The sequence below is a fragment of the Sorex araneus genome, chromosome 1 (assembly GCF_027595985.1).
Source record: "Sorex araneus isolate mSorAra2 chromosome 1, mSorAra2.pri, whole genome shotgun sequence".
Lineage (NCBI taxonomy): Eukaryota > Metazoa > Chordata > Mammalia > Eulipotyphla > Soricidae > Sorex > Sorex araneus.
The window spans coordinates 420,625,003-420,647,484 of NC_073302.1; the positions used below are offsets into that span (position 1 = coordinate 420,625,003).

Consider the following 22,482-nt stretch of genomic DNA (forward strand, 5'->3'; position numbering starts at 1 on the left):
ATACTGGGGGCATTGGTGATGGAAAATGTACACTGGTGGCGGGACAGGTGTTCAATCATTATATGACAAACTCAAACATGAAAGTATTGTAACTGTCACTCACGGTGATTCCATAAAAAAGAGAAAAGAAAAAAGGAAAAAATACAAACTATCTTAATAAAAAAAGAAAGAAATATGCTCTCCAACTACTAATGTGTGTTTTGTGCTGGTTGCTAGAAGGCCAGGTAGCAGACTAATTGTAAAAATTATTGCTTGGGGGTTGGAGACTTAGCTTAAAGGTACATGCTCTGTATTATGGAGGAGTGTGTTTGATCCCTAGCATTTCATGGTTTCTGAGCACTGCTGGTAGTAACCCCTAAGCACTGTGCCAGGAGTAAAGTCTCAGTGATATGTTGTGTATTCCAAAGTTCTTACTGCTTTGGGAAAAAAGACTCTCCATAAAGAAATTTTACATTTTTTCCCCCTAGATACTGAGAGCAAGTCATACCATGCAACAATCTTTCACTATGATTTGCACAACTAAATCCTCCTGAGACAAACCATATTACCAAAATGCATTTCAGAATCCCTACCAACGCATAATTTTTAGAATGATGACAAAATTATAAGGCATTGTTCACATTTCCAGTGCTCTAGAAATGCGAACCTTTGAGGATTTTCACAAGTACAGTTGAAGAGGGTACCACTTCATTAGTCCTCAACAGGGGGCTGGGGGGCTGGAGTAAGAGGATCTTCAGAGATCAGTGGAACAGAGAGAGTGGCTGGGCTCCTGAGACACCCAGGGAGGCTAAGCAAATGTTAATCTTATGCATCAACTCCTGTGGAGACCTCTAAACACTTACTCAAACACACAACCTTCTCCCCACCCCTCCACCTTGCTAGGAAAGTAAGTGCTTACTGTCATTTCGGAGGAAATTATTGAGCAGCTGGAAAAGAGGAAAACTATCCCATGAATCTTGTGGTTGAGCCTCTAGTGCAGTGTCCATGTCCACAGTAAATAAAGCCCAAAACTTCTCTGCATGCTCTGCCAATAAATCGGGCCACCACGCAAATGCCTGTGAAAAAGGGAGAAAAAACGTGAAGTAGACTGCTTGTTAGAGACACACATGGACACTGTACCACCAGCAATTCACATGTCATTAAATATGAAACCGCATTAGAATGATGTAGAGAGCGATGTCAGTGTTTTATTTTATTATTTTTTTTATTTTTTATTTTTTCCATTTAAATTTATTGATTTCTAGTTTTTCAGAGAGTCATTTTAGCAGATTACATCCTTTGCCAATATTTCTCAGTGAACTAACCTTCCAAACATTTCTATACTTTATTAATGTTTTCTTTTTTTTTTATTAGTTTATTTTTAATTAGAGAGTCATCGTGAGGGTACAGTTACAGATCCATACATTTTTGTGCTCATGCTTCCCCCATACAAAGTTCAATAACCCATCCCTTCACCAGTGCCCATTCTCCACCACCCGTAAACCCAACATCCCTCCCCCCCTCCCCAGACCCGTCTCCCCCCACCCCACCCTGCCACTATGGCAGGGAATTCCCTTTTGTTTTCTCTCTCTGATTAGGTGTTGTGGTTTGCAATAGAGGTGTTGAGTGGCCATTGTGTTCAGTCTCTAGTCTGTATTCCACCCGCCTCACCCTTCCCCCACATGACCTCCAACCACATTTTACTTGGTGGTCCCTTCCCTGAGTTACCCAGAATGAGAGACCAGCCTCCAAGCCATGGAAACATTCTCCTGGTACTTATTTCTACTATTCTTGGGCGTTAGTCTTATAGTCTATTATTCTATATTCCACAGATGAGTGCAATCTTTCTATGTCTGTCTCTCTTTCTGGCGATGTCAGTGTTTTAAAATATTTCTAATCAAAGACAAAAGGAACATTGAGAATACACGAAAACAACAGTTATGTTTATGAAGAGATAAAAGGATTTTCATGTTTGTTTTATATGTTTTCTCATATATAATTGTTCCTGTGGCTGGAGGTATAATACAGGGATTAAGGTAGTTTCATTGTACAGAGACACCCTGGTTAAAATTCTAACCACACATGGTCCTCCAAGCACTGCTAGAAATGATCCAATTATATCTGGGTGTGACCCAAAGACTAACACAAAACAAAACATCAAAGCAGGACTGTTTTGAGTTTTTCTTTTTTGGAGGTTTTGATTACTGATTCAAATTCCTTGTTATTTTGGGTTTGTTAAAGTTTTTTTTCTTTTCATGATTCAGGTCAACAGTCGTATGTTTTTTTTTTTTAAATTTTTTGCTTTTTTTTGGGTCACACCTGGCAATGCACAGGGGTTACCTCCTGGCTTTGCACTCAGGAATTACTCCTGGCAATGCTCAGGGGACCATATGGGATGCTGGGAACCGAACCCGGGTCGGCCGCGTGCAAGGCAAACGCCCTACCCACTGTGCTATTGCTCCAGCCCCAACAGTCGTATGTTTTTAAGGATTATATATTGCTAAAATGTCCAAATAACTATTCAGGATGATTCAGCTTACAGATAGCACCAGACATCAAATACAAATTTGAGAAGTGATTACACTCCTTCATTTAAAAATACATTATTAAGTTATCGTAGGTAAAACAATGTAGTACTGGCATAAAAGCAGACTAACAGGGACTGGGGTGATAGTACAGGAGGAGGATGCCTGCCTTGAACAAGGGCGATCCAAATTCAAGCCCAGGAATCCCAGGAGTGAACTCGAAGCACAAAGCAACAAAGAAGCCCTGAGCACCATCAGGTGTGGCCCCTCAAACCAAAAACAATCCCCTCCTCCAAGCAGGCTAGCGAACCAATGGAACTGAATAGAATTCAGACATAGCCCACATACTAATGGCCAATTAATTTCTTAAAATGCTGACGATAATATCCAATGAGGAAATAATCTCAGTAGTGTTGGGAAAACTAGATAGCCACATGCAACAGAATTAAATTCAAACATTATTTTACACCACACACAAAAATGGATTAAAGACTTAAATAAAAGACCTGAAACTGATACTCATAGAATAAAAAAGGTGAAAAAAATCTTGATATTGGGCCTTGGCAATAGTTTATTGGATAAAAAACACCAATAATACAGACAATAGAAGCAAACACAGGCAACAGAACTGCATACACCAAACCAATTACTGTAGCAAAGGAAGCCATCAATAAAGTGAAAAGGCAAATTATGGAATGGGAGAAAATATTTGCCAACATATAATAAAGGGTTAATATTACAAATAATGTGCTCCTACAATTCAATAACAAAATAACCTGCCAAAAGGATGGGCAAGGACTCTCAATAAAAATTTCTCCAGGGACTGGAGTGTTAGCACAGCAGGTAGGGCGTTTGCCTTGCATGCAGCCGACCTGGGTTTGATTTCTAGCATCCCATATGGTCCCCCGAGCACTGTCAGGTGGAATTTCTGAATGCATGAGCCAGGAGTAACCCTTGTGCATCACCCAAAAAGAAAAAAAAATTCTCCAAAGAGTTATAAATAGCCCAGGGAAGATATGAGAAGGTGCTCCCAATATGTGTCATCACTTGATTTTCAAAATAAATCAAGACCACAGTGGATTATCACCTCATAACTATTAGTTGAGCTATGAAAAGAGATTTATGTTCTCTGTATAGATAGTATAGGTGGCAAGGCATTGGTCTTGCCAGTGGCTACTTTTGCTGTGACCCTGGTTAGAAATCTGGCACCGAATATGGTCCCCTGAGTACTGCCTGGTTTACTCTTGAGCACAGAGCAAGGAGTAATCCTTGAACACTTATGGGTGTGCCCTCCAAATAGAAGAAAAAATTTATTTAATTATTTATTTATTTTTTTGCGTTTTGGGTCACACCCAGCGATGCTCAGGGGTTACTCCTGGCTCTGCACTCAGGAATTACTCTTGGCAGTGCTTGGGGGAGCATATGGGATGCTGGGGATCGAGCCCGGGTCAGCCACGTGCAAGACAAACGCCCTACTTGCTGTGCTATCACTCCAGCCCCAAGAAAACAAAATTTAGAGGTGAAGCAACTATGTACACCAAAACCATTAAAATCAACAGCATAGTAAATGTGTGACCAAACTACGAAAAGTACAAAACAATAAGCACGACACACGCTCTGTTGAATATGCACATAAAAGAGACTGCTTAAATACTATGGTAGTGTTAATTGGCGCAGACACCATGGAAGAAAAACATACACAGTTCCTAAAAAAATTAAAATAGAAGTAGTATATGATCCATCAATATCACTTCTGGGTATAGAACTATAGGAACTGCAATTGGAATCTCAGAGAGATCCTGCATTGCCATGATCACAGCTGTGTTATTCACGAAAGCTAAGATATGGAAGTATAAAAAATATCCACTTATCTATCAAAAAAGAAAACATGGTATTTACATACAGTACAGTATTTCTTTGTCTTACTGGAGGAAACATGCCAACTTTACAACTCTGTTTAATCTGCAGGAAGTCTGGCTGAGTGAAATAAGTGAGACACAGATGGACATATGATCCCACTTACATGAGGAGTCCAAAATAGTCACTGTCATAGAAGCAGGAAATAAAACAGTGGCTTTTAGAGGACAGAATGGCTGGGGGTGTGTGGAATAGGGATGTAATAGTGAAAGTGTAGAGCGTTTTGATTATACAAGATGAACAAGCCCTAGAGATCTAGCATAGTTACAATAGTTAACAATAATGAATTGTATACTCAAAATTTTGCTTAGAGATTACATCTTGTGTTAAGTGCTCTTATCATGCTCACACAAAAAATAATGTGGAATTCTCTAACAATACTCTTTTCCATATGTTTTAATTTGTATTTCCCTAGGAGTGTGTTTGAAACTTTGTTCATATATTGAAGGACTCTAACTTGTTTGTATTGAATTTCTTTCAGGTTGTCTCCCCCCTATTTTCAATTGAGTTTATGCTAGTATAAATTATAATGTTTTAATCAGATGATTACAAAAGTGGATTATGAAATGTTGGCAAATTATTTTCTTAAAAATTTTACATTGAAAAAAAATGTTTCACATGTGAACAGAACATTACTATGTTACTAACTGGCAGGTGGTAAGTAGAAGAAAACATTGGCTTAAAAAAAAGGTAGCAAAAAAAAAGGGGGGACTGGAGCCATAGCACAGCAGGTAGGGCATTTGCCTTGTACACAGCCGGCCTGGGTTCGATTCCCAGCATCCCATATGGTCCCCAGAGCACCACCAGGAGTAATTCCTGAGTGCATGAGCCAGGAGTAACCCCTGATCATTGCTGGGTGTGATCCAAAAAGCAAAAAAAAAAAAAAGGAGAGCAATACAAATAACTGACCTCATGGTTAAGGACATTTTAATGCCTGGGTCAGTGTTTTCACTTCAACTTTGCTGTTATATAAATGTGAAAAAGTGTTGAAAATGGTCTTCTCCATGTAAATTGAATTTTTTTTGGGGTCACACCCAGTTATGCTCAGGGGTTACTCCTGGCTCTGTACTCAAGAATCACACCTCAGGGGACCATAGGGGTGCTGGGAATGGAACCTGGGTCAGCCTTGTGCAAGGCAAATGCCCCACCCGCTGTGCTATCGCTCCAGCCCCGAGTAAATTGAATTTTTAAGAATACCCTTAATACTATTTGAATATTTATTAAAATGTGTATATAATAAATATAAAAGTATAAAAAAGAAACAGTATATACAACTTCATTGTATGTAAATTACACAGCTCCTATCTTAGTGCTCACAGGTGATGCAAGGTTGAGAGTTCTCTCTCTGAGTAGAGCGGAATAGGAACTCTGGAAAAACGTGATACCACAAAGAGAGATATTTTCAAAGTCTCACTTCTAGTTCACAACCAATATCTTTGCAAAAGGTTAAAATGAAGAAAATAACAGTTATGCTAGGTTAGGATTGTTCCAAGGTTCTGAGAAAACTCCTAACGCTCTTTGTAAAATTAACTTGGGTGAGAGAACCATGTGGATAATGGGAAAATAAAAGGAAAAAAATTCTTTTAAAAGCAGTTACAAGTTGGCAAGATTTCATCATCAACTCAAAATTTTCACTGTATTTTGAAGTATGCTTCTTCATTTTTTTCCTCAATTTTGTCTCCTTTTTTCATATAATTCCTGATAAATATAAGTACATACATCATTCATTTTCTTATTTACCATAATATTCTTATGATGACTAGATAAATGCTATAAGCGATTATTTGTCCTTGAAAATAAGAAGTCAGGGTAGCAGGCTACTACCTTGCCAACACAGGGTCAATCTACACCTGCCTTTCCTTTTTTTTTTTAACCATCCCAGTGGGTGGAAGCCAGCCTATGTTAGTAATAAGAGAGACCATATAATTTCCTCCCTAGAGTACAACTTCAGGGGATATGGCTGAGGCCATAGCTCCACCAGGGAGGGGAAAACCCCTTTCAGAAATGCATCCATCTGTAGCACCAATCAAGTCATGATTATCTGAGTTAAAGTTATCTTGGCTCCAATGCTAAGCCATTAATTAGTGTAAATGAGATGGCAGAGGCAGAAGGCAATGTTTAATTTGATTATGAGGAAATACAAAACAAAACTTGACTGTGATTTTCTAGTTCCAGTATACTAGTTCCGGCAAAGTTTTAACAATAAATTAATCTTCTATAGTACAAATAAGGGAGCAGCTTGACAATACGTGGAAGGCATGCTTGCTGACTAAGTGTAGGGGAAATCAGTGGAAGATAAAAATGGCACTGAAACTGGAGAGAGAGCACTGAGAGGATGAACTTTGTGCTGACATCTGAATGACCATGAACACATAGTTCCCAGAATGGGTTTTAGGTCTTCCTGCCTTGGCAAACTGGCAATACTTCCCCTGCCCTCGCTATTATTACTGTGAAACTTCAATGGTGATGAAAATTTCTGGCTGTATATAAGTATGAAACTAGTTGAAATAAATGAGTTGAAATAACAATCTGAAAAAGTATGAAATAAATAATGAAATATAAATTAACAGTGAGTTAAAAGGTATAAAACTAGTTAAAAGCAGCAATGACTTAAAATTCACACAAATCTTATGTCTGGAAAATAAGATAATATTGTCCAACATAAATAATATACTCATTTAGAAACTAATCATTTACATATATGCTAAGTATTATTCTAAAGTCTTTTTGTATGCCATCTTACATAATTCTCCAACAACCTTTTAGGTAGATGGTATAATCATTATTTTTTTAATTGAATCACCATGAGATAGAGTAATAAAGTTATTCATGGTCGGGTTCCAGAATGATCATTTTCAATTATCTTGGTCTCTATCCCAACTGCCTTCTCCCTTAACATGTGAGGCAGGCTTCCAACCGTGGAACAATCCTACTGGCCCTTATTTCTACTGTCCTTGGGTATTAGTCTTATATTATGTTTTTTTGGTATAACCTTTCTTGTTTTATGCTAGCAAACTTGGAAATATTAAATAACTTTCCTAAAGATACATAGTTGGTAAGAGGACAGTGATATGAATTCAGTTCAGATGGAATATAGAAACCAAGTTCTTACATTATTTTTGAGTGGGACACATTTGACAGTACTCAGGTTCTACTTCTATCCTAATTTTTGGGAGTCATTCCCACAGTGCTTAGGGGACCATGTGGAGCTAGGGATCCAACCCAGGTCTTCTGCATGCAATACATGCACCGGTCTTCATCTACTTCTTAAACTTGGTATCTATGGTACGTTACCCAGACCATCGGTAATGTGATAGGTTTGTCTACAATCTATGTTTTATACTTTAGACCAGTGTTAATGCCCTGAGTTTTATCTTGTCAAATCACCTATGATAGTCTTCTTTTTATATTTCTTCTAATTTCTTTGAGGTCAGAGGCTTTTAATTATGGTTTTCCCTATTATGTATTCAAATATATAATAAAAATTATTATACAAATATATATAATATACATATTATACAACATACAAATAAAAAAGGAAGATATCAGCCTGTGTAAAAATAGAGATTTTTAGTTTGGAATATGACTTGCAATGCTGTATTTTGCAGCTGAACCTTCAGGCTCTGGGAAGGCTCTACAATCTAGGCTATATGCCCTACCTCCAACATTCACACACATCCACAAAATATCAGGTTTAAGAGGGGACTAATTCTAGAACATTTACGTTATCATGAGGAGACAGTAGAATTCACTAAAACTTTCAGTCACTAAACTCATCAAAACCTCTACATAACCAGGTTCACACATGAATATAAATGATGAAATAACTGAATGAGCTGATAACCTAACAATTCCTCAAAACATTGTGACGGTAAATCACCACCCTCAAATTACAGATTTAAAAATTGGTAAATGGGCTGGGTGTGTGGCTAAGTGGCAGAGTACTGGCCTTGCAAGCGTAAAGTTCTAGGTTTGATTTCCAAGAGTAGGCCCTGAGCACTGAATTGGGAGTATTTACTGAGCACCACTGGGTGTGACCCCCAAATAGAAAAAAATACTAAAAGATGAGCAAATATATTTATTAGAATAGTTTCATTTAAGAGTCACTGCTGCATATGGAATTTTAACAGACATCTTACAGTAACTTGCGGGTCTGAAATGAGAAACATTCACTGGGACAGAAGCTCATCTTTCCTCCACCATGGGGGCCCCGCCTCCATACCCCCTGCCCCTCTGCCCCACTCATCTAGCCCTAGACCTAATCCTGCCTTTATAAAGTTGCTGTTTGAACTCACTGGTTATCCAGATACAATTAGTACTTGATTAAATGAATTCTGCTTTGAAATTAATTTAGTCAGTAGTAGGTAGAGTTTTTTTTTATTAGAATTAAAAAAATATAACCACAATTAAAGAGCTTCCTCGGCTAGGCATAATAGGGGAAAGATGGAGAAGACACATGGAAAATGAAATAGCCTTCTTTTTGTGTTAGAATCCATTAGATATAAAAGTAAAATAGTATGAGACTAATATCCAAGGGCAGGTTAAAACAGGAAGCAGGGGGACTGGTCAATGGGAACCTTGCCACAAGTATGTGTGTTGGTGCAAAGGGAAGAGGGAGGGACCAGTATGACAATACTAGCTCGAAATGATCATTCTGGACAAAAACTGAGTGTTGAAAGTAGATAAAGAGATATACATGATATCTCATATTGCAAACCATAATGCCGGAGAGGAGGAGAGAGAGAGGGAGGGAGAGAGGGAGAGACACAGAGACAGAAAGAGACAGAGACAGAGAGAGACACAAAAAGAGACAGAGACAGAGACACAGAGACAGAGAGACACCGAGACAGAGAGACAGAGAAACACAGAGAGAAACAGAGAGAGACACAAAGAGAGAGACAGAGACAGAGAGACACTGAGACAGAGACAGAGAGAGAAACAGAGAGAGACAGAGACACAGAGACACAGAGAGACACAGAGAGAGAGTTGTCTGCCACTGAGGCGGGGGGGGCAGGAGGAGGAAAACTTGGGACATTGGTGTGGGAAATGTACATTGGTGAAGGGACTAGTGTTGAAATATTATATAACTGTAACCTAATCATGAACAATCTCATAACTGTGCATCTTGCTGTGATTCAATTAAAAGCATTCACTGTCACTGTCATCCCATTGCTCATCAATTTGCTCGAGTGGGCACCAGTAATACCTCCATCATGAGACTTGTTACTGTTTTTGGCATATTGAATACGCCACGGGTAGCTTGTTGGGCTCTGCTGTGAGAGGGGGAGATACTCTTGGTAGCTTGCCAGGCTGTCTGAAAGGGGCGGAGGAATCGAACCCAGGCCTGCCTTGTGAAAGGCAAACGCCCTACCGCTGTGCTATATCTCCAGTGCACCCCCCCTGCCAAAAAAAAAAAAAAAGAATTTATCAGAAGCAGAATCAGGTCCAGATACTGATGTTCTTGTGAATGAATATATGTACCAATATGTGCATCTATACTGAGCACCTCTCGCTCTGGTTTAGCCTGGGACACAGGAGGCCCGAGAGCAGGGGGATTGTCCTGCACAGTAAACAGAGACGCCTGCAACTTCCAAATTAACTCCAAACATCCTTGTTACCCACAGTGTCAATGACAGTGTGAACAGTACTAAATTCAGAATATTTTAAGACCCTTAAGTTAAGATTCTGCTATATATATAATACTTAGCAAAAAAAGAAAACACTCAATAACCTGATTTGGTCCCGTTTCCTTGTAGGAAGACTCAGCATTTCATCTGCTTGGCCACACCACAAGGAAAGGAAAGAATGCCACAAGGGAAAAGACAGCTCCAGACTGGTACCATCAAGTTCCCTTTGCACTGACATTCCCACTACACTGGTCAGCAGCCTGGGAATCCATTTCCACCACTTGAAACAGGAAAACAATGAGGTTCCCTGGCAAATGCTTGTATCCGGCAACTGTACCCTATCCCTGAGCAGCTATGCATGTCAGGAAAGAGGCTCCGGGCTTTCTGGGTCCCACTTTTGGTATCTGTAAAATAATGCTAGCGAATGGGGTGGGTGAGGGGCAGCCCAGGGCTTCCCCATCCTCATTTCCAACCTCCCAGTTTTGTCAAGTGAAGGCACAAAGAGGCCCTGAGATGGATAGTTGTCGATCACTTTGCTGACTCTAATCCCTAGAATGTGAAGCCAGCCTTAAAGGTTTGCTGGTAAGGAGCTGAAGTTTTCTTTCTCAAGAGGAAAGAGAAATTCAGAAGGAAAGCCTGAGAGGAGAGGTCGAGAGGCCTAGAGAGAGAGGGGAGGACAGTCTTTGGAGTAAGTTCCTGGCAAAAAAGCTGGAGGACATGAAACCTACTTTACTGAGAAATTACTGGAAGACGGGAACAACCTCTTAGCCCTGTAAAAGGAAGTTGCCACAGTGGAGAGAAGCAGAATGAAAAGAAAAGTTGCCGACACAGGAACCACTTGAAGGTCCTGGGAGGCAGATTCATTAACCTTCAAGCTAGGGGCAAGGCGCTCCTTCAAGAGTGAAGAAACTCTTGCTTGAACATCCAGCAAAATAAAGATCAGTGTAGAGTGCATCCCACCAATTCATTCTGGGAAACGCTCTGGAATCAGACTAATGTGTTCCCAATATTGATCAGAGGAAAAAAAGTTGGATCTTGTGGGGCCTGGGCTGGGAGGCAAAACAACAATAAAAGACAAATATCAACACCAACAAAGCCCAAATATCAAGACCATCTGCCTGGCCTTTCCTGAAGGTGGCCGGGAGCAATTAGGCTTGCATTTGTCAGCAAGACACATACACCCAAATGAAGACCTTTTACAAAATGCCTGAATTCCAAGAAGAGGAAATGAGCTGCTTTAAAATGAATTATAATGAAAGTGGATTCTAAGCTTCATGAAATGAAGAGCTACTTCATCAATTGTACTCACCTCTCTTCCCTGAGGGATTCCAAGAATTTGGAAGCATTGTGGGATGGAAAAATGCCACAGTGTTAAAAGCATTTTCAAAAAAGACCATGATAACAGTATTATATTTCTGCCCCGGTAGAGTGATGGCTATGAACTAAAACTCTATCTGTTTAATTATTGCAAGCATAATATGGTGGATTAAAAAAATAAATGATACATTCCAATTGAGCTTATATTTCTATCAAGGATTTAGTGATTTCATAGAGTAACATTAATTATACTTAAAAGACAGGAACTTATTCTTTTTTAGTATAAGATAATTAAATGTTCTTTTTATGAAATGAAAGGGAATACAAGATGTGCCTTAGTTAGGTGAACATATACTGCAATTGAAGAACCAGCCAGATATTAGTTTAATTTAAAAAGGTCTCACAATGATGATAATACCCTTTAACAAAAGACAAAGACTAAAAATACATAAATTTTATCATATCATTTTCATTGTAACATGGCAGAAGTAGTAGCATAGAAAAGATTCTCCAGGGAATTCATTTCAAATTATTGAAGCAGCTGTTTCTTCAGTTTAAAATAAAATATCCATAACAAGTTCACACATGACAGATGCAAGGTAAAAACTAGATTCCACAGTGTGAGGTAAAAGCAGATGTTTTGAATGATCATATTTATAACCAGATACAATAAATCTTTGTTACTGATAGTATAGTTTCATGAATACTCTTTTCCAAAAATTTGCTTACAATGTACTTCCTGGAGTTTTTTTTTTCTATTTTTAAAACCTATATTTCATTAAAGAGCAATATTCTACAAGTGCTTATGTGCCTGGACATTCTTATCCTTGCTCATTTCTCATACTTCCTCAAATTCAAAAACCTGTTAAGGCACTGAAAATTTGACATTTATTTATTTCTACACCTTTACTACACAGTTTAACGTCAGAAAACTCTAAGGCTTTAAAAATATACTCATGATTTCTTGAAGGAGGGACACTTTTTTAGTTCTCAGAATAAGCACTTTGCTTGGTGAAATATCCTCTGTATCCCCAGTGAATATTAATACCTTATGAGGCTTTTATGTTATTTTTAAAATCAGAAATTTCTTTTTCTTTAATTTTCTAAATTTTATTCTATTAAAGCACTATGAGTCACAAACTGATTCACGGTTGGGTTTGAAACTGTGTGTTAATGAGGCTTTTAAAGACCCGGAGCATACTATAAACAATGGACATCTAGTGAACATTCAAAGTTTGAAAGGCTGGGTAATCAACTGCCTAGTTATGGATGACTCAAAATGATTTTTATAACCTTAATAGTTTATTGCTGCTTTTCCCCTTCTGCAAATAGATAACTGGCATTTTTAAATAAAAGTAATGATGGCACAGGAGAAGTCAAGTAATCTGGCCTCATAAGATGGGTTCATGTTTCACGTGACTTCTGATTAGATGCACATCTTCAGCACACCCTGGATGCTTGCCCATGTGACTCAAGCATGGTTACTGTTAGAAATGGGTTTTAGTTATACACACATGCAAGGAGTTACACTTCTAAGCAATGCACATGTTTTCAGTTTTCTCCAGGTGAGGGGGAAGATATGTATCCAAGTCTGAGGGTGGTCACTTTCTTAGTGTTGCTCCCATTATGCCAAAGCCTTATATATCACTCTACATCCATGAAAACAAGTCACCTCTGCGTGATGCTCTTCATTCTGCTGTAAGACTTCTATGCAGAGCTCTGCTAGATGAAGAACCTCTTCCAGTTTTCTAGAAGGTGATGCCTGGTTCATGGTCTCTATATTGAAAAATAAAACAGCAATAATGTTACCTTGAAAAATCAAAAGTCATATGCTTTCATACACAATAGTGAAATCGTGATGCTGAATTAAAATGAAAAGCAGATTTCTGAGAAGCAGGAAAGGCAAGAAATAATGATACATTCCTTTAACAAAAACAGTTCACCAGACAGACAGAGCTATTTTGCCCACAAAGCAATCACAGGAAGCTGCAAGTGCTTTGCCATTTTACATAGAAAAGCTAACAGGTGCATCAGCACATTAGATGCTCAACTTCTGCAACAAAACAAGATACAGTTCTCCTCAAGGTCAGAAACACAATGAGAGCAGATACCACGGGCCTTTACTTCTCTCTGCACTGCTTTTTCGAAATAATAACATTCTCGCCAGATGAGTCATTCCTGGCTTTAGCGGAAAAAAAAAACATGCTGTTTGGGGTTGCTATTTAAATTCCCAGTTGGAAATGTCTATAGTTTGTGTGGGTCTTAAATTCAGGAAGTACAAAATCAACTATAACAACTCTGAGAGTCTGCAGTGATTTCCTCTTCCTGCCCCTCCTACCCACATTCACTCTACCTCCCATCCCCAAACTGGGAAGGTGTGGGAAGATACTCTTTAAAGCTGAAGGTCCTTTCAGCATAAAGGCAGGCTGGTGGGGAAAGAAAGGTAGGTTATATAACTACCTGAAATTCAAGAATGCAAAGTAGTAAATTTCAGAAAGACAGGATCTTACAGAAACTGGAGGTGTCCTCTTATTTTTAATGTGTAAGGAGGCTGTGTTAAAATTGAACATATGGTTTTTAATTGGAGCTTTGGGGTAAACATTCTCAGATTCATGAGGATGCTAGGAAGGGAAATTAAATTTTTAGGAAAATAACTGTTTTTTTTTTTCTGTCATGTCTAAGGAATCACCATTCAATATATTTTTCTCCTTAAATTCAGTCCTCAATTTGGAGGAGTTGCTTCTCTCTGCTCTTAATTTGTTCACAAGAGACATCAATGATGCAGTGAAATGTTGCTTAGGTTGGAGACTGTCCATTCAATATCTTCTGTAAGCTTATAATTTGTCAAAGAGGGGTGTACAACCCCCTATTCCACCCACCATCTTGGTACAAATTTGGCAAGACTCCCTTGCAGCCAGGAAATACACTGATCATTTTTGATAGGGAATCATAGAGAACACTGATTTTTTTCCAGGAAAACTAGTGTGCCAAATATCCCATGGCTGAGTGTGCCTATAAATGGGAAACTGGTGGCAGCACGATATTCCTGATTTTATTATTTTTTATTTATTTATTTATTTTGCTTTTTAGGTCCTGGTGATGCACAGGGGTTACTCCTGGCTCTGTGCTCAGGAATTACTCCTTGTGGTGCTCAGGGGACCATATGGGATGCTGGGAATCAAACCCGGGTCGGCCGCGTGCAAGGCAAACGCCCTACCTGCTGTGCTATTGCTCCAGCCCCAGCTAAGTTATTCTTGAAGACAACACCCAAAGGAAAGCTTGGGAACTATGTAAAAGATAATAGCAGTGGCACAGGATGGAGCTTTAGGGATGGAACCTCTTGGAAGATAAAAGCAGGGCTGAAATCAGGTACTACAGGAGCAGGGATTTCTAGAAATGTCTGATACAGATGTGGTATTGTTCAGAAGAAAGTGCTAGTGATGGTTATGGATATTATCATATTTTGAAAGTCCTTTTTGTGTCAGGCTCCACACTTCCTGTGTGCTCTCTTATTAATTTTCTTAAGAGCTTTAAGCCATTTGGGTTTTCTAGACACATAACTCAAAGTGAAGGACATAGGCATGGAGAGAGGAAATCCAGTGGCTAATAAGTGATGAAAAAGGTGAAAGATGAATGTAAGGTGAGCTCTTACCATCTAGGCCTTGTTCTTGATGGCCAGAGGACAAATATATTGGGAGGAAAATGAGTAATGAATCTGAGGCAGGTTATAAGTAACAGTTAATTGACTGGATAAATTTGTCCTATAGAAACTTGGGATTAAATTATGACCCATTGGAGATATGTATGTCCTACAGTGACATGAGAAAGTTTTCTCTGCTAAGAAAGCCTATTTCATAGTAAGGCTTGAGTATAATTTAATTTCTGGAGAATCTGTTGAATGGTTGTTCAGAACACAGATAAGGGTTTATGTGTCTAGAAAGACTGCACTCATTTGTGGAGTATAGAATAACATTACATGAAGCTGACACCCAAGGACATATAGATACAAGGGCCAGGAGGATTGTCCCATAGCTGGAAGCCTTCTTCATGAGCAGAGGGGAGAAGGCAGATGGAATAGAGAAGAAATCACTAAGAAAATGATGGCTGGAGGAACCAGTTGGGATGGGAGATGCATGTCGAAAGTAGATAATGGACCAAACATGATGATCTCTCAGTGTCTGTGTTGCAAGCCATAATGCCCAAAATTAGAGAGAGAGTATGGGGAATATTGTCTGCCATGGAGGCAGGGGGAGGGTGCAAAAGGGGGGGTATACCCGGGATATTGGTGGTGGGGAATGTGCACTGGTGGATATGTGGGTGTTTGATCATTGTGAGATTGTAACCCAAGCATGAAAGCTTGTAACTATCTCACAGTGATTCAATAAAATAAAAAAAAATTAAAAAGGGTTTATGTATCTCTCTATGGATTCTGAGGGTTGGGTTTAGTGTACATGAACTATGATAAGATGTTACTGAGAATGGAAAAAAAGAGATATAGGGATACTCTGAAGTAAGACTTTGCATGTCCTTGTGAATAACAGAAAGTGAAAGACAGAAGAATGATCTTGAGGTTTGAAGTCTGTTCAGAAAATGAGGGTATTTAAAGATGAAATTAATGGGTCACCCAGTCTAATTCTGAACTAATCACCATATACACATAACAGTCTAAATAGCACTGTCGTCCTGTTGTTCATCAATTTGCTTGAGTGGGCAACCATAACATCTCCACTGTGAGACTTCTTGTTACTGTTTTTGGCATATCAAATATGCCACATGCTTGCCAGGCTCTGCTGTGCGGGCGGGATACTCTTGGTAGCTTGCTGGGCTCTCTGAGAGAGACGGAGGAATCAAACCCAGGTCAGCCGTGTGCAAGGCAAACGCCCTACACTCCAGTCCAAATAAGAAATAAGAAAGATAATTATGCACCATGAACCTTGCTCACACAAGAGTTAGGATACCTGTGCCTGTGCCTGAGGGGTGCACAGTCATCAGTCAAGACTTAATTCAACATTATCTTAAAGGTGTGACCTGCTCAAATTTATGGGCTGAATAAATTGCCCCTCTTCCTGAGAACCTCCTAGGAGAGTCTTATAGACCTGGTAGTTGGCTGTGCACAAATCAAAGAAATTGGGTCTTATTCAGGGCTATCAAATATCTTCTACAGGCTTCAGAACATTGAAAGTATGTCACGTTTACTGAGAAAGGCAGCATGTATAATTCAGAGGAGAAAAGATGTCAAAAATAGAATCAATACCAATTTATTTAACTTTGTGTGGAATTGCAAACAGTTCTTTTGTCACTAATGTGCCAGTGCTGGGCAAGATAGCAAACCTCTCAAGGCTTCACAGCCCTCATCTGAGAATACTGCTCAAATAACTGAAGATTATTAGAGAAAGGCTTTCTGGAGAAAAGGATTCCATAGTAATTTTTAATCTCTAGTAAATAAAATAACATTTTCTATCAAGTACACTATATATTCCATCATTTATATGTCTGTAGTTGAAGGACACTGAAATCAGTTGAGGATTCTTAACTCAAGGGTCTAAAAGAGGTGGACTTTTCTTTATTTTGCTTTTAGGCTATCCTCAGCGGGGCTCAGGGCTCTGCCTCACATAGTCAGTGCTCAGGGCTGCCCCGTGATATGCTGGGAGACCTTGCCATGCCTGATCTAGCATGGGGCTACCCTACGCTAAGCATGCCCTCCAGTTCCTTCAACTATCTCATCATCTCCCTGGCCCCATTAAAAAAAGGAATTTTTGAATTTCTTAAAATTATATGCTCAATTTTTATACAGAGATAATTAGGTGATTAAAGGATCAGCATGTTCAGATTCTCAAAGTTGTTTTTTTTTTTAAATTTTTGGGCCACACTTGGCATTGCACATGGGTTACTTCTGGCTCATGCACTAAAAAGTTACTTCTGGTGGTGCTCAGGGGACCATATGGGATGCTGGGTCAGGAGGTAGCAGGCAGCTCGAGTGCCCTGTGCAGGGAGACAGAGGTGCCTTTTTTGTGACCTTTTCCCCGGGCACGCTCAGTTCCTTGAGGCCTGGTAGTGGCAGAGGTGTGACTGTTCTCGGTGGGCACCAAGAGAGCATGACTGGGACCCAGGGGCCAGTGCCCAACACTGGACCCTGCGGAAGCATGGGGAATGCCAGCTCCTCTAGGTTGGAGCTGGCCTGGAGGAAGGCGGACCGGGAACCATGAATGCCACATCACTGGGTGTAGCTGAGAAAAGGAAAGGGGGTGGGATAGACGGAGATCCCTCTACTCCGTATTTGGGGCGCATTTATTGATAGTATTAGTTATTATTACTAGGAGCGGAGCAACAGCACAGCGGGTAGGGCGTTTGCCTTGCATGCGGCCGACCCGGGTTTGATTCCTCCGTCCCTCTCGAAGAGCCCAGCAAGCTACCGAGAGTATGCCGGCTGCACGGCAGAGCCTGGCAAGCTCCCCGTGGCATATTCAATATGCCAAAAACAGTAACAAGTCTCACAATGGAGACGTTACTGGTGCCCACTCGAGCAAATTGATGAACAACGGGACGACAGTGCTACAGTGCTAAAATCTTACCTCTGATATAAAAGAGTAACAATACAATAACTAATGATTTTTCGATTTCAACTTTGTGAACAGGAATAACATACATGTACCCTGGAGTGCACACTTGTACTCAACAGAAACTTTTGAAAGAGCTAGAAGTTTGAGGAGTTTATAAAGTCACCTTATCCTTGGTCTCAAGTATGCGATAATGGAAAATAACAAAAATCTCAAAACTTGGTTCTGTTTACATCTGGATATGGCAAAACCAGCTTTTCCATCTGACATCTTAAAAACTCCAAGAATACTTCGTTGACCTACTGAATCTTAAAAAACAGTCTAAAATATTTTATTATTTCTAAATTAAATTTATTGAGAGAATTAAAACTTTTATTTGAACATAATGGCCACTCTAATACTTTAAATAGATAGCATTTTTATCAAGTACACTATGGAGGTCGCTTCTGGTTGTCACCTATTTGACTATAATCCAAGAGTTTAATGCATTTCACAGTCAGAAGACTACTAGTAACAAGATTAAAGATCCATTAAAATTCTGAACACAGAATATCTTAAGATTCTTCTCAAAATGTTCGCTTTAACTCTTGAGTAACATTCCTACAGCAATACAGATGTCTATATTCTTCAAGTCTCAAAGCAAGGTGCTGATTCTTGCAAATCATTTCAAATAGGATCATTTAAAACAAAAATGCCTTAAGTATGTAGTCTTTAAAAACAATCTCAATGGAAGACTTGGAAATAATCTTGCTTCTTTGAGAATTATTTTTAGTTTTCTATGAAAACAATCCTTGTTATCTTGAAGCAATATCTTTTAAATATGTCTCTATAACAGAAAGGTATCTCACTGGAGAAAATGAGAGACTATGTAAGAATATAGTTGGGTTCTTTTGCGTTGGTCAGCCTTGCTTCTCTCTGCTGTATTTTTTTAATTTAATTTTTAAATTTTTTTATTAGAGAATCACTGTGATGTACAGTTACAAACTTATGAACTTTTGTGTTTGCATTTTGCTCATACAGTGATTGTTTACCCATCCCTCCATAAGTGCCCATTAACCTCCACCAATGATCCCAGTATCTCTCTCACCACCCCCACCCCATCCCCCACCACCCCACCCTGCCTCTGCAGCAGGGCATTCCCTTTTGTTCTCTCTCCTTTTGGGTGTTGTAGTTTGCAATAGAGGTGTTGAGTGGCCAATAGAGGTGTTGAGTTAGGTCTATAGTCTACTTTCAGCTCGATCTTCCAACCCGAATGGGTCCTCCCAACATCCTAATTTTTCACCCAGATACCTTCTCCCTCCTTTAGAGAAAGGAATGTATCTAGCACACTTACCTCTGGTACCCCTCTTCCTGCCATTTCTGTCAAGAGAGTATCGTACATATGCTTTTGGTGAAGGTTATAAAGGGACATGGGGAGATCAGTAAGCTATTTTCCCCCCTATGTGATAGGATATGCAGAAATTTATAACATATCTGATCTTCTAGCAAATATTGCAGTAACACTGATTTATAATGTCACACAGACAACAATCTAAGTTGACTTTTATAGACTATCCATCAGGCTCCTCAAAATCTTATTCCCATCCTCCACCAGCCAATTAACTCCTTTACCAGTTTCACAGGCTCCATAACATTTTCCCCTATGAAAACCATGAATGTATTCTCTGTATATAAAACTCTGTGCTTATTTTATTTTGTGTTTTCATTTTTTTATGAACTTAACCTGGAACAGACTGTCTCTGTACTTGAAGCTAAACAAAGAACTGAAATTCAGTTGGTGTTAGGTTGAAGGGCTATGGAATCAATCTCACAACAGCACTACCTGCCTTGTCCCCCTTGCATCTGGGTCAGGATGACCTGCTAGAGTGTGTTAGCAGAAAACTCCTGTATCTGGACTCAAAATTCTTGCTTAGTTCTTCAGCATTCTCAGGTTCCGTTGCCCTAAAATGATTCACCCAATGCTTAGTGCATATTAGCTACTGTACTAATGACTGCCTAAAACGGACTCAGTAACAATTGTCTTCATAGAATTCACGCATCTTTCTCTAGCCAAATGATGAAATTATAAGATAGGGGGTATATAACAATCCATTTTTGATCAGCATGAGGAAGTGAGGTAATAAAGGCTAATGAAACATCTTTACTTTCTAAGAAAAGGATTGTTACCTTGCAAGAAATAGAAACAATGACACACCAAGATAACAGTTTTAAATTGCTCATGTTTGACACAAAGTGTTACTCAAAATGAAATGAATATTTCAGTGAGGGCGTGTTTCAGCTCATAAAATTTAGAACAGAGGACAAGCAGCAGTCTGATAACAATGTTCTCCACAGCTTTTTCCTCTCCCATCAGAAAAAAAGAACTCATTCTTCTGTTACTTTTCCTTTCTAGAGTAAGGAGAATGTCCTGATATTTCTATTATTTATATCATTGAGGTGAGATGCTTGTAAGACTTTTGAATGACTGCGGGGTATAGCTGTAGGGAAAAAAGAAAAATAAAAGAGGAAGAGAAGGATGCACACTCTCTAGGGAAAAGGAGTTCAAGGAAGGACAACAGTTTGGAACAAGTAGGGAGATTAAAGGAGTCACCTGGGATATTGTCTGGGGAACCAGGCAGTGAGGCTTTACTTTACATGGTTTAAAAGAAGAAGGAATTTGACCAAGGGATTGTTTCCATCAAAACCTCAAAGGCAATCTAGTAGCCAATACCACCAGCATCCTCTCAATAGATCACTGGTGGGCAAAATTATCTATGCCCTACTGAGAAATGGTGAAATCAACCTCTCCATCTCCTTGAGCCCCTTTTCACAAAAGTAGGGGTTTATTCTTCAAGTTTCTTTACCCTACAAAAACAAAACACACAATGTACACACACACAGAGTACATAAATGATTTGTCCCAGGTAAAGGTCAGAGAAGGTGACATTTGTACTACCTTTCTAGGAAGAGATGACAAATTATATTCATGAGCTTCTTTAGTCCAGCCTAACTTGCTCATGGTATTTCTATTGGTTCATTAGTCTGTTTAAATTAGAATCTTTACTCCAGATTGCAGAGAAGTTTTCCTTCTCTTCATGACCTACACTGATGAGTCCATTAAAAGTATATATTTTTATTAAGACATTTAAAGCATGATTTTTATGTTCCTGTGGTAAGTGATACAGTCAGAAACAAGCACAAAGAGGCTCACGGGAATCCTAATCCTGACCAAAGCTCAAAACTCAAGGGGCTTCTCTTTCCCAAAGGAAAGGAAGGCAGGAGATCATATACCTTCTTTCTCAGTAAACAAACAAGCCCTCCTTCCTCCAAATCTATCTACCACTTCAGAGCTTGTGACTAAACGAGAGATTTAGTCACCACCTCTAAACAAGGGCATTGTTCTTCAACTTAGTCCCTAGACAGATGTAACTTGTTGGGTAAGAAGTCTGCTTCAAAAATAGGAGAGAGGTGGTTTCTAAAACGAAAATCTCAATTAAGTCTTTAAGGTCAACCTGATCTATATATTTTTCCCAGTATGTAATTCCCCAAGATCTGACATGAGAATGTCTGATGAATTCTCTATGATTTTGTTGGATACAACCTAATGCTATTACAGTTCAGTGAGGATTAGGTTATATATTGCCTTCATCAATGAAAGGTGTATTGCAGAATGTAGACCTCAACTTCAATGTGCTCAGAAACCACTGAGAGAGTTTTATAACACAGATTGTTTGGCATCACTCCCAGAGTGTTAGATGTGGAACCCAAGAATTCACATTTCTGAGAATTTCCCAAGTGATATTGATGAGGGTGATTTGTACTATGGGGAATGTACGATGAGAACTACTACTGTTAATGAAAAACAAAGTGAAAAATAAAAATGTTTAAACTTTGGATTATTCCTCTTCTACCTGAAACTCAATTACATCTTTATATAAGCTTCATTTTAGGAAAAAAAGGACGAACTTTTCTACAGAATCTCAATATATTTTACCATTTGGTAATATCATCTGAGGTAGGATCATGTACATATTTGGACAATCCTTGCGTGAATGAAGATAAGTAATCTAAGGTGTTATCGTTTCCCCAGAGCAGTTAAAAATTCTCAGGAATACTAATGCCACAGATGTTTGAAAACAATAGGTCTGTGGCCTCTTAATTTCAAGGCTCCCATTGGGGCCAACTCATTTAATGACCCTGTCATTTAAAGCAAGAGTTCCCATTAATACTTCCTTGGATTAACCATGCTAATGATATAGTGCTTTGGAATAATTGTCCTGTTGTCACAGATACATTAACTATTTTACTGGGATTATCTTTCACATCAATAAATTCATTTTAAACAAATGGTCAACTGTAGAACAAAGGAGAACTGGCCACAGGAGTATAGGCCTGTGGAAAACAGACCAATCCAGCTGAGCAACCTCCAAAAGCCACAAGGTAAGTGAATGATAGGCTACAAGAAGCCAAATCCATGTGAAAGAATGTTGACGACACTTGTGAGACTTTTTAAGGAGAAAAGATGAGGCATATTCTCCTCTTACGGTCTTTAAAGATGGATGGATGAATAATAACAACAAC

General features: G+C 39.1%; 1 protein-coding gene across 8 annotated transcripts in view; it reads right to left on the reverse strand.

The window, feature by feature from the left end:
- The window catches only part of CADPS2 (calcium dependent secretion activator 2), a 541,525-nt gene that overhangs the window by 87,491 nt on the left and 431,552 nt on the right, over nucleotides 1-22,482 (reverse strand). For all 8 annotated transcript variants that reach the window (XM_004602056.2, XM_012935474.2, XM_055143028.1 and 5 more), the window contains 2 exons: nucleotides 13,038-13,141; nucleotides 899-1,055 (listed from right to left, as the gene is read on the reverse strand). In XM_004602056.2, the coding sequence (XP_004602113.2) occupies nucleotides 899-1,055; nucleotides 13,038-13,141 (261 nt within the window). The remainder of the gene's footprint in view (nucleotides 1-898; nucleotides 1,056-13,037; nucleotides 13,142-22,482) is intronic.